The 20,230-nt window shown below is 51.3% G+C and overlaps 7 protein-coding genes across 7 annotated transcripts; 5 read left to right on the forward strand and 2 right to left on the reverse strand.

Annotated features, from left to right (window-relative positions):
* Positions 1-535: 535 nt before the first annotated feature.
* MIND_00008300 (MYND-type domain-containing protein) lies at positions 536-2,867 on the forward strand (the record flags this gene model as incomplete). The annotated part of the gene is made up of 4 exons (XM_037357056.1): positions 536-589; positions 637-2,097; positions 2,151-2,292; positions 2,347-2,867. The coding sequence occupies 4 exons, from the start codon at positions 536-538 to the stop codon at positions 2,865-2,867; spliced, it is 2,178 nt and encodes a 725-aa protein (XP_037224966.1).
* A 269-nt stretch (positions 2,868-3,136) lies between these two features.
* On the reverse strand, positions 3,137-4,309 carry MIND_00008400 (BTB domain-containing protein; the record flags this gene model as incomplete). The annotated part of the gene is made up of 2 exons (XM_037357057.1): positions 4,029-4,309; positions 3,137-3,977 (listed from the first exon to the last, which is right to left on the reverse strand). Exons 1-2 carry the CDS (start codon positions 4,289-4,291, stop codon positions 3,137-3,139), a joined length of 1,104 nt encoding a protein of 367 aa, XP_037224967.1. The 5' UTR covers positions 4,292-4,309.
* Positions 4,310-4,886: 577 nt separating this feature from the next.
* MIND_00008500 (Serine/threonine protein phosphatase 2C) lies at positions 4,887-6,387 on the reverse strand (the record flags this gene model as incomplete). Its single annotated transcript, XM_037357058.1, has 3 exons — positions 6,101-6,387; positions 4,984-6,048; positions 4,887-4,923 (listed from the first exon to the last, which is right to left on the reverse strand). The coding sequence occupies exons 1-3, from the start codon at positions 6,295-6,297 to the stop codon at positions 4,887-4,889; spliced, it is 1,299 nt and encodes a 432-aa protein (XP_037224968.1). The 5' UTR covers positions 6,298-6,387.
* A 99-nt stretch (positions 6,388-6,486) lies between these two features.
* On the forward strand, positions 6,487-7,589 carry MIND_00008600 (BTB domain-containing protein; the record flags this gene model as incomplete). The annotated part of the gene is made up of 2 exons (XM_037357059.1): positions 6,487-6,758; positions 6,809-7,589. The coding sequence occupies exons 1-2, from the start codon at positions 6,499-6,501 to the stop codon at positions 7,587-7,589; spliced, it is 1,041 nt and encodes a 346-aa protein (XP_037224969.1). The 5' UTR covers positions 6,487-6,498.
* Positions 7,590-8,200: 611 nt separating this feature from the next.
* On the forward strand, positions 8,201-9,836 carry MIND_00008700 (uncharacterized protein; the record flags this gene model as incomplete). The annotated part of the gene is made up of 6 exons (XM_037357060.1): positions 8,201-8,405; positions 8,454-8,507; positions 8,552-8,884; positions 8,935-9,158; positions 9,207-9,347; positions 9,396-9,836. 6 exons carry the CDS (start codon positions 8,201-8,203, stop codon positions 9,834-9,836), a joined length of 1,398 nt encoding a protein of 465 aa, XP_037224970.1.
* Positions 9,837-10,185: 349 nt separating this feature from the next.
* MIND_00008800 (Metallo-dependent phosphatase) lies at positions 10,186-11,877 on the forward strand (the record flags this gene model as incomplete). The annotated part of the gene is made up of 3 exons (XM_037357061.1): positions 10,186-10,605; positions 10,660-11,078; positions 11,124-11,877. 3 exons carry the CDS (start codon positions 10,186-10,188, stop codon positions 11,875-11,877), a joined length of 1,593 nt encoding a protein of 530 aa, XP_037224971.1.
* Positions 11,878-12,894: 1,017 nt separating this feature from the next.
* On the forward strand, positions 12,895-16,280 carry MIND_00008900 (Reverse transcriptase domain-containing protein; the record flags this gene model as incomplete). The annotated part of the gene is made up of 5 exons (XM_037357062.1): positions 12,895-13,130; positions 13,182-13,276; positions 13,320-14,319; positions 14,380-16,182; positions 16,241-16,280. The coding sequence occupies 5 exons, from the start codon at positions 12,895-12,897 to the stop codon at positions 16,278-16,280; spliced, it is 3,174 nt and encodes a 1,057-aa protein (XP_037224972.1).
* Between the last annotated feature and the right edge of the window lie 3,950 nt (positions 16,281-20,230).

The raw sequence follows: 20,230 nt of genomic DNA on the forward strand, positions 1-20,230 counted from the left end.
TGCATGGTCAGACGTTGTGGCACACGTCAACAAGCACGGCCGTGTCTGGGATATGCTCCCATTGTTCTTCAACCTTCCTTCCTGGGATTATTTGAAGACGCAAAGACGGAGTATGCTGGGCCTGTCGACGGCAACTTGAGCATCAGTACATACTATGATACGTATACTTTTTCGCCAGTCATTGACACTGGTCTTATTTCTCTTAGCTATAGTGCAGAGTATCCTCTGATAGTAACCTACCTACCTGTGAAATGATAAGTAAACTCTAAGCCCGAACATGAATGATAATGCGTGGTCGATCTCGTTCAAAGGAGCTGTCACAGTACAGGTGGTACAGGTGGTCCAGTCACATTGTAGTCACATTGTGACGATACTGTGACAGCTTATCCTTCACTCAACCAATCGACTAGACATTCGCTGCTGCTTTCTCACAATCGCTAGCTTGATCAAACTCAGATATCGCTATAAACTATCAAGTAAATCAACTTTTCGGCTGAATCAGCGCTCTCAGCCCATTTACTACTAGTAGTTGTGCATGCATCCCTGCCTCGACATATCCAACATTCAGCGCCTGCCCGCCGGAATCAGGGTGAGTATTCCTCTTTTTCTTGAAAAAACTAGTGAAATTTGTCGCAGAGATATGCAGAAGCTGCAGTCCAAGACTCATTCAAGTTCGAAAGCATGCTTGCCCTGACATTGCGCTACGACAAGCTGCCCGACGCTCAACGACTTCTCGTCCTACCGGTGTTATATCATGCTCTCGACGAATGCAACATCCCCACCTCCCTCGACCTTGCTGAAACCCAACGCCACGCGTTGAAGCGGCAGATTTTTGTGGTTTTGAAGTGTTTTCAGGGAATGGGGACGTCAATCGCTCGCGGGGTCGCTCCCAAAGACGCTACTCCGGAGATCTGGCCCCGTATCCTGGCATGGGTACTCTTTCTCGATGGGCTCTGGGAACAAATACCGGCGTTCTACGTGGACGGCGGTCAGGAAGTGGTGCTCTTGAGGGTGCTCGGCATCATCGCAGAATATGCAGATCCAGCTTTCTTCCAGGACTTACTAGATAAGAGCGAACTCTTCGTCTTGGTGGGGAGCTTGTGGCGCCGTCTGACCTTTAAGCAATACTCTGATTCTCTTACTCGTGGGGAAGCACCGTTTCCGTACCTCAGTGACCTGCTTGTGGTGATCCCCTTGGAGAGAATCCGAGACATCGCTAATGCTAGAGTCAATGTTGATTTGGTGATACACAAGACTTTCGAAAGCATTCTCGCTGGTGCTGGGACATTGTCAACATTGGCAGAAATGCTCGTTATCAGCATCTCTAGAACCGCCACTGAACCACATCTATACCTTAGAGGGCAAAATCAACGGTCTTGTTTATCGGAGCCTATTCCGGACGTGATCACTATGATCGGGGCCCTTTACGTTTTTGGCCACCTAATGTGCTTTGGCAACTCGATCGAACCGTCATTCGCCCACCACCTCCTTGCGGCTGGCGTGATTCCAGCGCTCGTCGCAGCAATCAGAGCCGAAGCCTTCGAACCGGATGCTGGTGTACCCACTGACACAACGTTTGATCATAGTACACTGCCAGTGCTTCGTCGCTGGCGCCTACTAGGTCCAAGTTGGGTTTTCATTTTTCTCTCCAAATTAATCACCGAACCAGGACTTGATCACCGCTGGATGATAGTCGAGGCTCTTGACGCTGGACTTCTCCATAGCCTGATTTGCCTCTGCGTTAACACCAAGCTCATGCAGGATGCTAGTGCAGTCTCTACAAGTATCATCAACGAGAACGATGTCCTTGGCCCAGGCTGTTTCTCCGATCATACAGACAAAGTAAAGCGGCTGTTAGGACTCACGCTCCCCGCATATAGCTTCTACTATTCGGTACTGGCGGCGTTGAGAGATGCCTTTATTGACGTTTATGCTCTCCGCTCCGATTTGGACGAATATTTGTCCCAGATATTCGACCCAGAACTACTTCACGTCTGGCACCTTCTTCGCCACCACGTCAACCAGTTGTTCACCATTGCTGAATACAAGAGTTCTGACTCAGCAGTGACTCGTTTCCGAGCGTGCGATAACCTTGCGGTCTGATTTTTCATCCGATCCCGGTGTGATTATTTTGCTGATCTTTTTAGCAGTGTAATAAACTGCTTCCCCGAACACAACTTAAGCAGTGTTCTCAATGCTTGGACACGCTCTATTGCGGGCTAGCATGCCAACGTGCGGACTGGCGGAGCTCTCACCGAGAACGATGCAAGCTGCTTGCGCCACGGAATCTCGGTACTTGAGCATTCTCACATAATTCCTGCCAGTTCAAGTTTGACGTTGCTTTAGAATACCGGCACTTGTTTATACGCCCCGATCTCTCGTTCTTTCGCGCTTTGATGACCTGTTCGTTCTCCCAGTACCGGTACAGCCTCTCGCTTTCACTTGCGAGGTTCAGGCAGATGCACGGGACCCCCTTCCACGAGATCTATATCCATTTCACCTTCCTCAACGTCACGGAACGGCCCCAGCTAAAGATCGTGGATCTTGCTTCTGACGAAGCAACCCGAATCCGAGAGCTGTTTACTGATGTCATTGACCGGGTTCGGGAGAGCGAGGGAAGGATGCAGCTACATGTGTTGGACGTCGCATGCGGGCCGCAGGACGAGGATGATTCGGATTCTAACGGAGACCCCCAGGATCATGATAACAGGATTTCGATGCCGATGCCTTTACGATTCGCTAGCAATCAGTATTTCTCGAGGCTTAACCATCTCGTAGAATGCAACGTAGTACAACCGATGGTTGAACCGCTATATTTCGCCGAGATCCAACGCATCACGGACGAAATGGGTGGGTGGGTATACTGAAAAAGAAGTTTCAGAAGGACGCAGCAGTCCTCGAAGAACGATCCAGTGAGGTCATTTGACGAATTGAAGTATCCAGCTGGAGAGCTTGAACGGTAGATCTAGACTCAATACCCCAGAAATTGTACCTCTACTCATATTCATGTTCCATTGTTACAGTACTGTCAAATTTAACTGGTCGCTTAAGCTTTCATTGAACCTCATATTCGATTGCTAATATAACATTAACGATACAATTGTACATGCTCGCGACCTGCTAAGTACAAGTTCAATTAACAGAACAAATTCGGTCCCGACGCTTCTGCCTTCATCCGCTCCAGCTCAGGCCATGGTGGGAGCCCAAAATCGACCGGAAGCTTATCCCAAGCACGCTGCCTGGCCGCTTTGCGGGCTTCTGTGAGCGAAGTGCCACACACAGGACAGAGTCGTGACAGCACACGCTCCCAGCTGCGAGGAGTGCTTGAATGGAGGGCCGTTAAAGGGTGCTGGGATATTCGGCGGTGGGCTCGGTGCGCCGTCTGCACGCGAGAACGGAAGCATCTGGAGGGGTCTTCGCAGCCTTCGATGTCCATCGGGTCGGTTAGGTACGCTATGAGGTCGAAGGGATCATGCTGGAGCGCGCCGTAACCATGGAGAAGTCGAGCCACAAATGGCTTCGGGAGGAAACGGTTCAATGAGCCGGATATTGACTCATCATGACTCTCTGACTCTGAGTCGTCGGGAAGGAGGGCCTGTGCCAAGTCTATCGGTGTTGGAATCTCTCTACATAGACTCAACAATGCATTCGGCAAAAGCCAAAGAGCGTCAACGCTGAGAGCAAGGGCAATCAACCGCAGGCGTCGAACAAACTTGACTGACTTCGCGGTTTCTGATATCGGAGTAGACGACTCGGAAGTGCGCTGGACGATGAGACCCCACGAAGGTCTGCCTAATGGGTTCAGAAGGTGGCTGTTGTACACATACTCGTCGAATTTTTCGAGGGTGGTACAGTACCCAGACGACAAATGGATGAGGGAGCGGCGATATATGTACTCCACATCGTATTTGTGGCTGATATGAAGACATGCGTACAGTTTGTCGAATGTTGTCTCGTTTGGAAATGGCGCGAAATATCTACATCGACTGGTTAGTTGCCCATTTGAATGGAAAAGAAAGAGCGCGCACTGGGGAATGAAGATTGCACTAAAGAAGATAGCCAACTCTGCTGAATCATCGTGCATTTCCACCACAGGACATCCGTCTACAAGTTCTGCTTCCGGTGGCTGAGGCAAGGCGAGCATATCTCGAAAGATGGGCGACCGTGCAGCGAGAATGCCCTTGTAGAGTCGGAATTGGGTGTTACCCGCTTGCAGGATGATGTTTCCATCCGCAAACCACAGTTCTTCGATGCGCTGGCTGCTTATTGTCTCTATATTGTCAACGTCCATGTGATGGTGAAAGACAGAAGAGCTCGTGCTGAGTCATCAGCAAGTCATCCATCAAAGATATTACCGTGATCTTTGATCCCGAAGCAGCTGGAGTTTCTAGGCAAAATGCAGCCTCACACACGGTGTATGCGCAGCTACACCAGGTGCTCGAGAGCATTTCCTCGGTTGGATTTAGTCGCAGTGCCTGGTTAAACATTTTAATACCAAGCCGGGCTAACTTGAAAGTTGAAACAATTTAAAACATGGCAAGCAGTCTTGAAGCAGACGACCTATGTCAGCCCAAAAGAAGCGTCACGAAATCTTCCTTGAAGGGATGCACCAAAATGCTCTTACGCACTATATAAATGTGCCACAAAAAAATCACTGCAGCAAGTCATCCAGAACAACAACAATAATAATAAGGCCTAAAGGTCCCACGTGCACAAGAACAAGATCCAGAAGTAAATGTAACGGTTGGATTGAGATAAGAGTCAAGGAGAGAGACATTAAGATAGTACTTACCGTAAACATACACAACTCATAATTACTAGTATAACCGGAATGGGAAATAAAATTCAAGCATCACTTCGTTCTACTTATTGATTCCGAACAACTACTACGAGAAAAACACGACAGCAAGACTTATATCGTCACTGCGAAGTCCGGAAAGTCAGCAAATACTAAGTAATACTTATGGACTCAACCAAACTCACCGAAGAAGCCGAGAATGTGGCGGAGGGAGGTCAAGCAGCGCATTATAGACATCCTTATTTGCTCCTCCAAGCGCATTCCTGGCTAAATGCTCACTTGCATTGATATCGTAGCAAACGAACTTTTTCTTGACGCCCCATCGCTGATAATGCGTCCGTCCGTCTGTGATCTCGACGGGCAAATCTTGTCGCTCCACCACCCAGTCCTCACTCGGCATATCGTTTCTCCCTGGCAGCGGTCCGCCGGTGACCTCTAGCCACTTCCCGACCAGTCCGACGGCCTCTTCGTTGGTAAGACACTCCCAGAAGCCATCGCTGGCCATGATCATGAAGTCGCCAGGCTCGACCGTGGTCGTCGTTATTTCTGGTTCGGCGGTGAAGTAAGGTGGTGACTGGCACACGCTGCGGTACTTAAGCCCAAATGCTTTCCGCTCCATCCAGTCCTGCATCTCCCGACTCCACTTCATGGCCCCCGTCCCAAAAGCGCGAGTTATACCCCATCCCAGAAAGCTGCCGTCTCGAAACAAGTGTGGCTCATGGGGGTGTGCAGCCTTTAGGCGTGCTACCTCGGCCGGATTGTCTGGCGTTTGGTCAACAGACAGGATGTGGACGTCGTACATCGGTGGGGCATCAGCGACGTCGGTTTTGCGCCGGCGCCCCAAAATGGCACGACAGTCGCCAACAACAGCGATATGCAATTTACGGATGTTGCCTTGGTAGAAGCAGAAAATCGCTGAGGCTCCAGAACGGGCCTCCTGGAGGGTGTTTGCGGCAAGAGTCCGGATTGGCGCTTCGGAAGGCTCGTCGCGGAGCCGCTGGGCCGGAGAATTTACAATCTCGTTGTCGACCGCAAGGAAGGTCTCCTTGATAGTGCGGTAGATATCTTTCAAGGAGAACTTCTCGTCCCGAAGGTATTCTTGCCAGAGCGCATCGTTCATCCTGCGTAACAAGTTTTTCGAAAGATAGGCAGCACAGTGGTGTCCGTTGTGTCCATCGAAAACGCCATAAAATCTCCAAGCGTATGGCTCCATTGGTAAGGAGCAAACATAATCTTCCGCAGGTAGATTACTGCGATACTGTCAAGCCAGTCGCGAGAAGGATTGGGTGAGGACATACTCACGAGTTGGCGACCAAGAGTTCACTTCGTGGGATAGCCTCGTTGCTGGATTTTAGAGCCACGCTTGACAGAGGTGGGCGGGAGTCAGCATGGAGCTCACGTTGCTTCGCGGCAAGATACAGCCCCCCAGTCGAGATCGACAAGCCGAGCAAGAATCGAGAAGGTAAGGGAAAACGCAGCCTCCGAAACCGGGAGGCCATCCTGCGAGGCACAGGTATGACGGGAGTTTTGTCAAGGAGAGAGTAGAGTGAAGAAGACTTGGTGGTCAGAAACAAGAGCGGGGTAAAGCGCCTACTTCATCTCACCGAAAAACCTTCCTGATTGGCGCCTGCTGACTCAGAAGACCGCTCACGTGACGTGACGTCACATACTTTCCTCTCAACCTGCGACCAATATCCATTATGAACGCCCAGCCCAACTTGAATGTGCCACGTCGAATTCCAGAACTCTGGTTTGAAGACGGAAATATTGTGCTCCAAGCTGGTAATGTGCAATATCGGGTTTTCAGAAGCATACTCGCTCGCCACTCGCCTGTGTTCCGAGATATGTTGTCCTTTCCGCAACCTGCTGACGGAGAAGTTGTTGATGGATGCCCCCTTGTGCGAATCCCGGATCCGGAGGAGGAAACTACGCCATTCTTAAGTGCTCTATTTGACATAGAGTGCGTGCTCAAGTTACTGTTCTTCGAGTTATCTAACTTAGTGAATCAAGATATTTCCCTCCTTTCCCAGCCCTTACAACCGCCTTGAAACTGTATGGGTGTCTCCGACTCTCACACAAGTATGAAGTACTTGAGCTGCGCAAGCGCGCTTTAATCCATCTGAGCTCGCGTTTCCGGACCGAGCTCCAGCAACACAATCGCGTTCGCCTGCGGACGTCGTCGCTGAGTGACCTCTCGCATCCAGTGTCGAATTATTCATCCTGGGCGATGAGTTCGGACGACGACTTCCTGATCTGTCTTGTCCAGCTCGCACGTGAAGTCGACGCGTTGTGGGTCCTGCCGCACTTATTTTACCAACTGGTCGTCGGCGGTCTTCGGAGAGCTGTCTATAATGGTGTCCAGTTCGGTGGAATTGCGGGCGATCTATCCCCACAGGACCAAATCAACGTCGAAATAGCCCTGCACTCTCATACATCAGCCTCCTTGGAAATTTTTCACTGTCTGCAAACCCCGGGCCCCGCACTAAGAAGCGCTTGTCCCTCCTCAAAAGACTGTTTGGATCGGTGTTTACGGGTCGTTTCGAGCAATCAATGGATGCTCCACGAGTACCTGCGAGATCCGCTGACTATCTGGGCAGACGGCGACTGGGCCGCCTTCGATGAATTGGGTCCCAAGCCGCATATTTGTCGAATCTGTTTGACGGACTTGATGTCTCGGGTGAAGGCAATAGAAGAGGGCTTTTGGACTGCACTGCCTGGGCTACACGGGCTTCCCCCTTGGAATCAGCTGAATGAAATGAAGAAAGCGGCAATCGGAGACGAGTTTTTATAATCTGCGCTGCAACTTTTTCTTCTCGTTGGGTGCTGAGTTGACTGGCGTTATTGTACTCGTCCCGGTGAGGAGCACGGCCACACGTCGTAGAAAGATAAATAGCCCAATACCTCTCTTACCTCAACTTATGTTGGAGTAAAATTTGCTAGCACTAGACTACATACTGTAGACTTCGCTCTAGACTTCGCCGTCACGGTCACAACAAATCATTCTTGACCAGCCTGGCAGCTCATATGACAAGACTCCAGGAACGTTATGGGGCAAAATGGCAGCCGTAACCTCAGAATTCGGACTGCGCTGAGCGTAGAAGAGGAACGAATGATGCCTTAAAACAGAGCGAAGAAACTTGAAGCTTGAATGTGCAGCTGAACCGCTTCAAATCGGTGAGTTGAATGGTTCGAGGGGACAACACTCAAACTCATGTTCGTCAGGTCTTCAATACTTCTTACTGAACTAAGTGACAAGACTGTTTGGAGACAATGGTGAGCACGTTTTTCTTTCATTGATGACACTATCTACTCAGCCCAGTGTATCCAAGATGTCCCCTATCCCAACGACGAGAGTCGAAGAACGACGTCGAGACAGGAGAGCATTGACTTTCCTTTCTCCACATGCGATCATTGGCAAACTACGGCTTCCTTACCCGACGACCACCCACTCTAGCAATCGTGCTGGTCTGTGGCTCATTGCTGGCATTTAGGCTATTTCCCTTTGCCGACACCGCTCTCGAATCGCCACCCTCAATACCGGTACTAACGACGACACATACCCCAGAACGTTTCCTCCTAAACGGCCCACCAACAAGACGCCTCAAAGGTGTGGCTTTACTCCACATGCCGATAGCCGTTAAATCCGAAAGTATAGACAACCTACGGGCAGACTTGAAGTACATTACAACATGGCACGGAAACGGGTTCAGTAAGGTGTTACGCCACGTCTTTTGTGCGACTTAATTGCTTCAGCGAACGACATCATGTCGTACATTAACCTCCTCTACCTCGCGAAAGCGACGCAACGCGTGGCTATCATGGACAGCTTCTTTCCGGCCCCGCAGCACGTCGGGAAGACATTTGCCGCCGCTGCCGTTACGCCCACAAATCTACCATTCAAAGATGTATTTGACCTACCCCGGTTTACGGAGCTTTCTGGTGTTCAGGTTGTTCAATGGGCAGACGTCAAAAACGCGAGTAGTGACGAAGCAGAGCTGGACTCGTTGGGATGTTGGAACCTTGACCAGGCGAACGTGAATAACAAGGGACCACATGTCAAAAAAACTCCAGAACAACTCAAAATTGGTTCGTCCACCAGTAAAATCATGTGATGTCGCGGCCTCACCATTCGATAGATATATCGTATTCGATTGCACCGTATTGGGTCAAACAGTATCCTGAACAGCCAGGGAACGAACACGTTCGGCTATCTCAGCTCGTGGCGCTTTCGTTTCCGAGAACTTACCGGAAAAGCATCCAGTCCCAGAAGCCAGTGAAATCGTCGATTCTGCAGCTGGAAGTTACCCCCGACGACCATCTGATGTGTTTCGATTACCTCTTCACCACTTGCGAGAACTCTGTAAGTACTGGAAAGGGGTATTGTTCAGGTGACTGAGAGCTTGGATAGGCGCACGATATATGGATGGATTACTCTTCAACTTGGAGACAGATCGGTCAGTACCTCCATTTCCATCCGAAGATCGAGCGCCTGGCCCAAGAGTATCTCCGCAAAATACTTGATGTTGCTGTTGGAGAGGACATTCCACCGGTGTGTAACCATTGTCTCTTTTCTTCACACGCTGACGGTTGTCGCCAGTATATTGCCGTACATGTCCGACACGGAGACTTCGAGGACTGGTGTAATGGTCTTTCTCGAGAGGACTGCTTTGCGCCCCTGTCAACCTATCGGCACCGTGTCCAGCAACTGCAGGCCAGGTTGTTGGAAGAGAAGGGCGTGTCGGTCGAACATGTCGTTATGACAAGCGATGAAGTCAGCGAGGAATGGTGGGCAGAGGTTGCAAGCTATGGTTGGGCTCGGCCCGACCACACCACCACCAAAGACGAGCATGGCCCGTGGTACACTGTGCTCATCGACAACGCCATACAAGGACTGGGACATGGGGTTGTGGGGACCAAGTTTTCGACGGTGTCAAGCATCGCGGCAAAGAGGGTAGAGTCGTGGAATAACGGATTAAGCTATATGGTCAAGTGGGGTATTGTTGGAGCGGACAATATGGTCATGGAAGATGACGAGTAGGAACGGAGCGGAGGAAGGACTACGTCTGTTAGCTGCCAGATGTAAGTTAATAAGTAGCAGTGCCTGAGTTGATAGCGCTTGCTGCTCTTCTTTCTAAGAGTACTAATAGGGCGTGATGTCCAATTCTGCAAAAAGCGACCAACAACTTACTGAATTCTCTTTTGCCCTTTGCTTTGCCTTTCGCCACTATCACCAAATTGTGCCAACGCACGTTCTCCAACTGCAAGCCTGTCTACATACTGGAACTGACATCCCGTTAACCTCGTGGAATCTGTCATCACCATGCCCGCCGACGATCAGCATATAGCCCCACTCGCGCCGTCGGAGTGAGCCCTTCTTTACCCCCACCATGAGGTTACTCTCGTTTGCGCTTTCTTGGGCAGCTGTTTTAGCCGGGACCATCACTCTTTCACCCTCTCCACCCGGCTACCCGCCTCCAGGCCACGGATCAGCATTGAACTTGACCATTTTCCATGTCAACGACATCCACGCTCACCTTGACGAAATAACGACCTCGGGGACTGACTGCACCAACCCCGCGAAGGGATGCTATGGGGGTTATGCGCGAATTAAAGCCGCTGTCGATGCAGGCCGCAAAAGTGTCAAGAACTCGCTGTTTCTCAATATGGGCGACGAGTTCCAGGGCACACTCTTTTTCAGCTACTACGGCGGGGAGGTAATTGCGGATACGCTAAATCAGTTAAATTTCGATGCAATGACGCTGGGGAACCACGAATTTGACCGGGGGGACACTTATTTAGGGCAATTTGTGCGTTTTTTTTTTTGCTGCATGTACTCTTGAGGTTGCTAATTAAAACTCCAGCTCGCGAATCTGACCGTTCCAATCGTCTGCGCCAACGTGGATAGTGCCAATCCGACCATAAACACTACTGTCAAGCCTTACCACGTCTTCCCTCAGTACAAGCTTGCTGTCATTGCAGTCACCACTGATACAATTCCCACCACGAGTAACCCAGACAAGTCGACGACCTTCTCCGACCCCACTGATACTATTCAGCACTGGACAAACTATGTCTATGCACACGAACATGTCGAGCGGGTTATTGTCATGACCCATATTGGGTACGATGTCGATTTGGAGCTTGCGAAGAACACAAGGGGTGTTCATCTCGTAATTGGCGGTCATTCGCATACGCTGTTGGGAAATATGGCTGGCGCTGCGGGGCCCTACCCGACGGTAGTGCAGAATCTGGATGGAGAGGACGTGTATATTCTCCAAGCGTGAGTCTGTGGTCTACTTGTGGCTGAGCTGACTTGAACGCAAAGATATCGCTACGGCGAGTATCTTGGCTACATTGACATCGAGTTTGCGCCTGGCGGGAGAGTCGCATCCTGGACTGGCGGCCCCATTCATCTTACCAACACCTCCGTTCAAGACACCAGCCTGCAGTCGCAAATCAAGGCGTGGCGGGCGCCATTTGACGCGTTTGGCAACCAAGTCGTCGGCAGCACGTCCATATTGCTCAACCACAACGGCTGCAAGACGGGCGAATGCAACTTCGGCGACCTCATCTGCGACGTGATGATGGACTACCGCAAAAACCAGAGTGCGCCCGCTGGGTGTATTCTGAACGGCGGAGGCATCCGAGTAGACATCCCAGTCGGAGACATCACGCGCGGAGACGTTATTAATGCGTTCCCCTTTGGAAATGCCGTGACGGATGTGCGATTGACTGGACAGGCTATCTGGGACATATTTGCAGGAGCCGTGTCGGGGACCTCACTCACCAATGGCGCAGCGGTGGTGACTTGGCCACAGATTGCGGGCTTCACGGTCACATACGACCCGACGACCAAAAAGCTGCTCAGTCTCGAGATTGGCGGTGCAACAATCGACCTGGCCGCTACATATACCATCGTCACTTCCGACTACGCCGCTGGAGGAGGAGACAACATCATCCCTGCCCAGACTGGATTTGCGGTACTCGATACTTTGGACGAGGTGTTGACGGCCTACATTTTGCGAGTCGGGACGGTGAACGAAGACGTGCAAGGGCGGGTGGTTCTCGTCCCTTCATAAAAGCACAAGTGCTTTAGAATTAGACCCTGGTCACCAGATCAAGATAATCATTATAGTTATCGCACTGGCAATTGTGCCTTTCAAGTCTGACATCGTCGTCTCAAAAGCATTGCTTGCTAATGGCCTTGTTTTTCATTGTACTACGATTGGACCACGAGGGAAGTCTATAAATCCGTGGCAGTTGAGAAGAGGTTTTGTACACCTCGCACGTTTTCCCGTTGTCTTGACAAGCATACGTCGCAGACACCCTCGTCCGAAAAGTCTAAGAATGCATCCCACTCTCTCTCGCACCAAATTTGCAACGGATCACGGAAATAACTCCTAAATATCTCTTGTCTGTTTTGTATTATGGATGCGCCGTTTGAGGTTGGAGACAATGGTCTCTTTTACAAACCCAGTATCGTGGCGCTCGTAGACTCCCCCTCACGACCACCACCATCAAAATTTTGATGGGCCCAAAACATTGGGACCTTGTGTCTATAGATACAAGAGGGGATGGTTTGGTATCGTCGAAAAGACGAATATCTAGTGAATGAGGCCTCAGAATAATGCAAAAGTGCCTTGCGCATGGGCATTGCTGAAATTGTTGTCTGGTTACCAAAGACCAATTAAATGACGACGACACCAAATACCAATTGCCAGATATGTTTGGGTCTGAGTCTTGGGCCTGTAATCTGTGAAGTATGAAGAGAGGTTGGGTTGGTGTGTGTCGCCCAAATGGGCGCGCTGGTGGTGAATACCTGACAATGGTAGTGTACCGGGCCAGCTAAGAAATGGGGCGATAGGCAATCGGTTGCGTGCACTTTCAAGAGCTTGGTACCTGGTTGGTACAGTGGAAGAGTAGCGTAAAGGAGCCTCCTGGTCCTAGGCACTGATACCGAGGAGAATATAAACAGCTGGTAGCTCATGAGGAACGCATATCATCCTTCTCTCTTCGTGTTTGCTGGTGGCTGGCCCACAATTGCTTCCCCGGTTCAATCTTACTGTGCTTGCTCTATCTGCCTACGTGCTAGCGCGATGGCTCTTCTCAATCATTCCCTTATCTCTCTTGATCCCGACTTCGACCCAGGTGTCGACCGCATCAGTGGGCCAACTGCTCTGCCTCCGCTCCCCGCGGTGCTGGGTGCGGACTGCATTCAGACCCCAGTGATAGAAAGCGCGGCGAAGCCGACTTCAGCTGGCAATGGGGAAACTGTGGTCGATGTTGGCAGCACTGCGGACGTAGTGGCTGCATCTGTGGCTCCGGGAAAGACGTGTGTAAAATGAACATGGCTCACTGATTCTGACCTGACATCGTTTGGTAGTTCGCAGGAGTCAGGGGTCGGTGTCGATGCTACTGCTCTAGCAATGGCTCTCACCAACTCTGTGTCTGCGGCGCCTGCTTCTCAGAGCTCAACTGGTGCTTCTCCCTCGGTTGGCCCAATTCCGACAAATAAGCGTAGTATGCGGCGCTCAACGACTGCCTCCTTCAACGCCGCCTTGGCAGCAGGAGATGTTCAGGCTGCTGCTGTGGAGTCAGGCTCAACGACGACAGTGGACAACAACTTTGCATTGTCATCTCTTGGTGGCACCCCTCAGCAAACAGGGGGAAAGTGTTGCGGCGCACCGCTCGCGTACCGACGCAAATGCAGGTATTATGGCGAAGAAACTGGTGGCCCTGCAGTCGGATGTTGCCTCCCGCGATGTTGTGATAACTCAGCGGTTGCAAGAGGTGACCTTGTTGTCCACGGAGCTGCGTGTTCAGTCGGAAGGCGCCAAGAGTTCGCTGGATTCGATGGGTCGCCAGGTTCAAGACATCCAATCTAATCTCACCGATGTTTACACGACATTGGGCGCCTCCGTTCGAGCGGGCAACGCCCTCCTTACCAGAGTGGACAACTTGACTGAAAGGTTGGATTCGGTCGTTGCGGCAATGGATCGTCTCTCTCGCCTTCCAGCAGTCAGTACCGCGAGTGCCTTGCCTGCCGCAACTGCCTCTTTACCCCAGGTGGCCACTAGCTCCAATCCACCTATCACTCGCTCGTTTAATGATGCCTTCCCCGCGGCCCAAGTCATGGACTCGATTGCACCTGAACCGAAGTCCAAGAAGCGAAATACTTCCTCAGCAGGTCCTTCAGCGGGTAATGCACCTAATAACGGGCGGGTGGATGTTCTCGTTGCTGGAGTATCAAAGCAAGGGAATGCTTTGCCGTTGGCACTGGGGCTGGTGGCTTGTTTCCCTTCAATGGCTGGAATCAAGCGACCGGTGCTTTCGGCAGTACGTGTCGAGGGCCATGACGAGACGATTAGTATCCGCTTCAACTCTCACGCAACAGCGCAAACGTTCCTGTGGAAAATGCTTCATGAACAGCCGGCGGATGCGCGTGGTCAGAGAATGTCGGCATCGTTGGCTCCGGTGGTTACATCTGACCCTTGGGCTAAACTGCGTGGAGACGCTTCTGGGTAGATATACTGCTCTGTTTGGTATATCTCCTTACTTAGTATGCTGTATGTTTTTTGCAGACTTGCAATCTCCTGTTGGAATATACATGGAAATTTGCCTCTGAAATTGACGCAAGCAGACATCGTCGCGCTTATTGAGGCTAATGACGTGGTAGCTTTCCTGGAGACATGGATGCGTCAGGAAGAAGAAGAGAGTCTGCCAATTCCAGATGGATACGATGTGGTGGTGCGTTCCCGAGCGGACTATGAGGATGGTTTGCAGCAGCATGGCGGGTTGGTGGTAGTGCTGAAAGCAGACCTAATGTTCACAGTGCTCGAAGATTTGTCCACAAGCGAGCAAATTGTTCTCGACTTCTCTTACTTCTATGTGGTTTTTGCATATCTCTGCCCCGAGGGTTCCGACTGGGAAAAATGGACTGACATGGATCCTAAGGAGCGAATCGCGGAGGCTCTGGCTTACTGTCGCGTCAATCGGCGGAAACGGTGCTATTGGCTCGGGGATCTGAATTGTCGTACGGGTTCGGAAAACACAACAACTGTTGTCTTGCCTCGCTCGTCTGTCGATGTAGTACTGAACACGCGCGGTCGTTGGTGTCTGGGTCTGGGCGGAGAGCTGGATTTGGTGATTCTGAACGGCTCGGAGTACGACGCTGATCAGCCTGGCAAATGGACTTCCTTTCAAGCAATGGGGAATTCAGTAATCGATTACGCTTGGGTTTGCACCGATGCGGTCACACAAGAAACCAAACCCAAATTCGTGGTGAGCGATAAACTGCGGAGATGGTCCGATCATGCAGTAATATCGTTGTTTGTGAATGAAGAGGTGGACATTGTCGCTATGGATTACTCGGCAGACATGTACCCGCAGCCACCTCCACGCAACAATCCCGACCCCCACCCTGAATTGGATGCGTTGGTGGACTGGGCCTTGCGCTCCGCACGCTCCGCAGAGCAGCAGAATATCGATTTCTTTGGAGAGGTGGTGGTATCGACCTCAGCGTTAAGTGTCTATATTGCCGCGGGGGTCTCGGGACGGGGAATGGATACAAAGTCTTGTGGGGTACTCTTCATGGGTGACTCGGCCGCAGGAAACAGAGCTTTTGGAGTGCCAGGGCGCCAAACGGAAGCTCGTGCATTACTGATGGCCGTGGCAGTCCTGGCTTCGACAACACCGTCTTACCGCACGTTAATCGTTTACTCGACTTCACGATACATCATCCGCTTGTTCTGCTACTGGGCCGGGAAATTGGCCACACGGGCCTGGGACTGTGCAAATCCAGACTTGGTGCAACTGGCCGCAGAACACTTGCGTGGGAGAGCGGCTGCTGTAGAGTTCCGCCATATTCCTGCCACAGAAGCACCGACAAACGCACACTGGCGACGCGCGAAAGCAATGGCCCTTCGCGGAGCGCGCAGTAACACGACAGTGGTGAACTTGGGCATACCGAGGGTGAAACCTGTCAATATTGACAAGCCAGTTCCGTCTACTACAGGTAGCGCTAAGATCTGGTCAGCACTGCCAGAGGTAGACTTACGGGAGCGACGGGTAGTGAGGTTGTCGGACTTACCGGAAGAGCATGAGTCTCACCGTGGGCGTGCTGCGGAGAGAGAGGCTCAGAGAAAGAACCTGGAAGTGCTGGTTAATGCAGAGTCAAGTGCCGAATGGTGGAAAACCATACGGCGATGGACAGATCCGAAGCCGCGCACTGCCCGCATCACTGTGGTCCAGCTGAAAGAGGACTATGCTGTCCGTATGAACCCGCCAGATGTTCTTCCTCCCCATTTTGATGCTGAGGCTCATCGGTGGAACGCGTGCATGGCTGGGCTGATACCGACACGCACAACGGACCACTCGCCGAAGAGGTACTTCTCGCGTCCTTTCACGGAGGAGGAGATTGCAATGGCCAAACGGAAGATGAAGAAACACGGGGCAAAAAGCGCTTCGGGTGTCGATGGAATAAAGTATTCCCAGTTGCTGGACATCCCAAATGACGTCCTGGTGACATTATTTCAGGCATGTTGACACTCATAGTTGGGTGCGCCTGACTAAACTCACCTAGGCTTGCGTCGATGGACTGGGTATGCCGCGAGATTGGCTAACAACAATCCTCATTGGGGTTTTGAAACAAGGCAAATCGGCTACTGATCCTGCATCATATCGCCTGATTGGACTGGAGTGTTGTCTGCTAAAGGTGGCCACAGATCTCATGGACGCTCGCTTCGAGGAATGGTCAACAGATATTAATCTCATACCCCCGAACCAGAATGGCTTCCGGAAAGGACGCCGAACTAGCAATAACCCTTTCATCCTTCGATGCATGATCGAGAGGGCGCGCGCAATCAATAAACCGCTGTTTGTTGTCTTTGTAGACCTCAAGAATGCCTTCCCGGCTACAGACCTGCCGACCCTCTGGCTGAAATTGTGGCGAGCTGGCGCAGGCGGCCCTCTTTTTGACTGGTTGCGCATGCTGTATGCACGCATGGAGTATGTGTGTCGACACGGAGGAGTGTTCTCTGAGAGGTTCAAATCGTTAATTGGTGTGCTTACTGGAGACACGGGGTCCCCGGGAATGTGGAACCGTTACTTTGCAGATCTGGTTTTCCCACCGGATGACGACGACATTGAACTCGATGGGGTGCCTATCTGCTTTATTGCGCATGCGGATGACTTGGCCCTTTCATCCACAACAGGTTCGGGAGGTCAACGTCGCTTGGACTTTGTGAAGAAGTGGTCGGGCTTTAGCTTTGCAACTATCAGTGTCTTGAAGACTGCAGCTATGTCCTTGGGTGCTCCGGTTCGGGCCTTCCCGCCGCTGTACATTGGCAGCGAACGAATCAAGTTTGTCACGGAATACAAGTTCATCGGTGTCTACTTCGAATCCACTGAACGTCAAATCTTTCGAAAACAGTATTGTTTAAAGGCATCGAAAGCCTTAATGATGACGCGTGTGTCGTTTGCAGCTGAACGTCATGTCGGAAAATGGAACCCGGCGACAGGGTTGCGGTTGTACATGGCCAGGGTTGACCCTCATCTCATCTCGGGGTGTGACGTGGTCTTGGATGTGGGAAGAACAGACTATGAGCATCTAGAGAAGGTTCAGGTTCACTTCCTCCGTCGCCTCCTGCGCTTGTCTGCACGCTCAGTGGTGGCAGGGTTATTCACAGAGACTGGGGTGATGCCTATCCGCTACCGTCGGGTTCTGCTTGCGCTCGGATATGCCAAATATCTTGTGAAGTGGTCAGAGTCAGAGGATATCAGCTTGGCTGGCCGGGCATATCAAGATTCGATTGCTCTTGCTCGGGACGGCTACTCAGGCTGGGCAGGAGACCTACGTGACGTGCTACGGAGCCTGCCGATGGGGTTGGAGTTGGAATGGGAGGACCTGCTATCCGAGAAGACGCTGGACAGGGTGATAGCAAACGTCACGTCGCTCTGCAACTTGTGGCTCCAAGGCGAAATTTACGGCCTGGTGAAGACTGACTTCCTGAAGGGTCGGCGGGAAATGGTGTCACGCGGAAGGAGTATGGAAGTGGTGCTGCTTCGGCGGGATTACTTGCGTATTGTGAACGCCGAGAGTCGCACAGCGCTGGTCCGTCTTATGCTCTCAGATCATGAGTTGGCGGTGGAGAGGTTGCGCCGAGGAGGGGGACCGTGGAAGACTGTGTCCCGCCACTGGCGACTGTGCCGACTTTGCCTACAAGCTGTGGAAGATGAGGCTCACGCCCTGCTCGTGTGTCAGGGGAGTGCTGAGCTAGTCGAGATGCGAGCGGAGTTCTTGCATGATATCATGACCAACTGGCCCGATTTCCGAGAGTTGTCCAAAGGCCCCGCGGTGGAGGTGTTGCGTGCACTGCTGCACAGTCAAATGATTGAGAAGAGGTGGGAAATCATCTCTCGTGTGGCGCGCTTCACCAAACAGGTCATGGATTTGTATGGAGAGACACCACTGTGGCTACCTCCCGCGTATGTAGCGGATTTTGGGGGAGGGGTACTCAGATGATAGTCTTATGGTGCATAGTCTGGCAGGTGTATGCGTGGCGCCTGGTAAAATTTCATATTATTGCTTTTCGTGTCTTCGAACGGAAACTGCGAGACGGCAGAATGCGAACTGGTATGACTGCCTGTTCACAACGGTGGAAGTCGTTGACATCCGTAGCTTACATTGGTACTCTATGTAAGTAGTTACGGGAGCTGCCGTTCCAGGTTGGGACCTTGCAGTAATTTATTTGGTATTTGGTATTTGGTATTTGTACCGAAAGCTTCTGGAGGCATCGCCTCGGAAACCTGTAGGGGACGCACGACGTTGAATGCGGCAAGAGTTTGCTCCTTTATCCCACTCTCGAGCGGCGCAAATCAGGAAGCCTTTGTCGTGAGGCATTCACCAGGACGCAATTTACCATATCTTCCCATTTCGCCAGTTGTACAATTAAATGGTTCTGCGAAGGAAGTAATAGCATACGAGCCAAATATTTTTGACCCAATAGTATTAGTTTTGGATTGGGCATTCGCAGCGCTTCCCACGACGGCAGACGGTGTAGCCGGACTCATTGTCAGGCTGCAGACCAAACAAGCCAGGTGTAAATCGTCCCAAATTTGCAGTTTTACCGCTAGGTGCGATTCTGTAAGAGCCCGAAAACACTGGTATTCTCCACGAATGATGCTGGCCTCTTTTCCTTTCCGGTAGAATTCTGTCGCTGGAAGTTGCAAAAAAAAGTACAACTTGAAGAGGAACTGCCAGTTGGTGAGTAATTATATTGTCCATCACCCCTATCGTATGTGGTTGTTGCCATCTAATCTATGGCGGAGGCACTCTTCAGTTCAGTGTCAAACGGAGTAGAGAAAGAGATCCCCGGGAACAATGCTTTCAACACATTGACGAGGCGCCGGCCACCCTCGCTTGCAACTCCGGGAATAAGCAACCCAAACGATGCAAGGGCATTCATGGGGGAAGAGGCGAGCCTGCGACTTGAGGCAATTCGTGGGGTAGGATCCAGGGCGTGTCTACGGTCTGTGCAGTCAACACGACTTCAACAGACCGAACGTCGAATACAGTGCTCGATGTCGCGACTTCATGATCAACGAAGAGATCCTAAGTTGCTTTGCTTTGCCCTTGCCCTTGCTTCGCGTTGCTCTTGAAGCTCCCAAGATCGAGGGTTGGGATCCATAGATTGACAAATGAAAGATAGTAAGCAACGAAGAAAATAGACCTAACTTGAACTCGGGAACTGTTGACCTTGACTCCTGCTCAAAGTAACCAGCTACCTGACCAAAAACATCCGGTCTGTTTCGCCTTAGACTTCAAGTTCACGTCCTTCAAGCTTTGAGTCTCTTATGTCCTCTGCATGGTCGTATTCACTGCGACGTCTTACCTTTCCTCCTGCCTGTACTTACTAGTTTACTAGTTGGGCTTGTCGAAGTTCGCACAAGCAGCGCGGTGAAGACCCACGTTGCAGTATCCAAAGTGGGCGAGCAAGGCTTCTGCAAAGAAACAAGCCTCTTGCTTGTGGGAAGGCGCCTGATAGCAAGGAAGTTGATTCGAGGATGTCAGTGGTCAAGTTGTGAATGCCTCGTTGCAAAAAGAGCGCCGGCTGTTAATGAGGTGGTTGCTGCCCAGTATCCTGGATATAGTTTTCCGCATGTACAATTGAAAGAAGCGATGGGACTCCAATAATCCTGTCGTGGTCGGAAGCAACTCGTGATTGCCCTGGCCTCGCGGTGATGCGTTGTGACCCTCTTCTTACTCTTCCACCACGACCAAACACTACTCATACGCCAATTTGTACTCAATTTCAACCCCTCTTGAGGGTATGGACCGACATAGACTCTAGACCGTGTAACGGTGCGTGTTTTTACTCTGGGTCATTTTTCTTGGATTTCTTTGCGCAAAGCTCATTGCCAGAACCTAGACTT

The sequence above is a fragment of the Mycena indigotica genome (assembly GCF_014461135.1).
Source record: "Mycena indigotica strain 171206Taipei chromosome Unknown Mind.scaff0001, whole genome shotgun sequence".
Classification (NCBI taxonomy): domain Eukaryota; kingdom Fungi; phylum Basidiomycota; class Agaricomycetes; order Agaricales; family Mycenaceae; genus Mycena; species Mycena indigotica.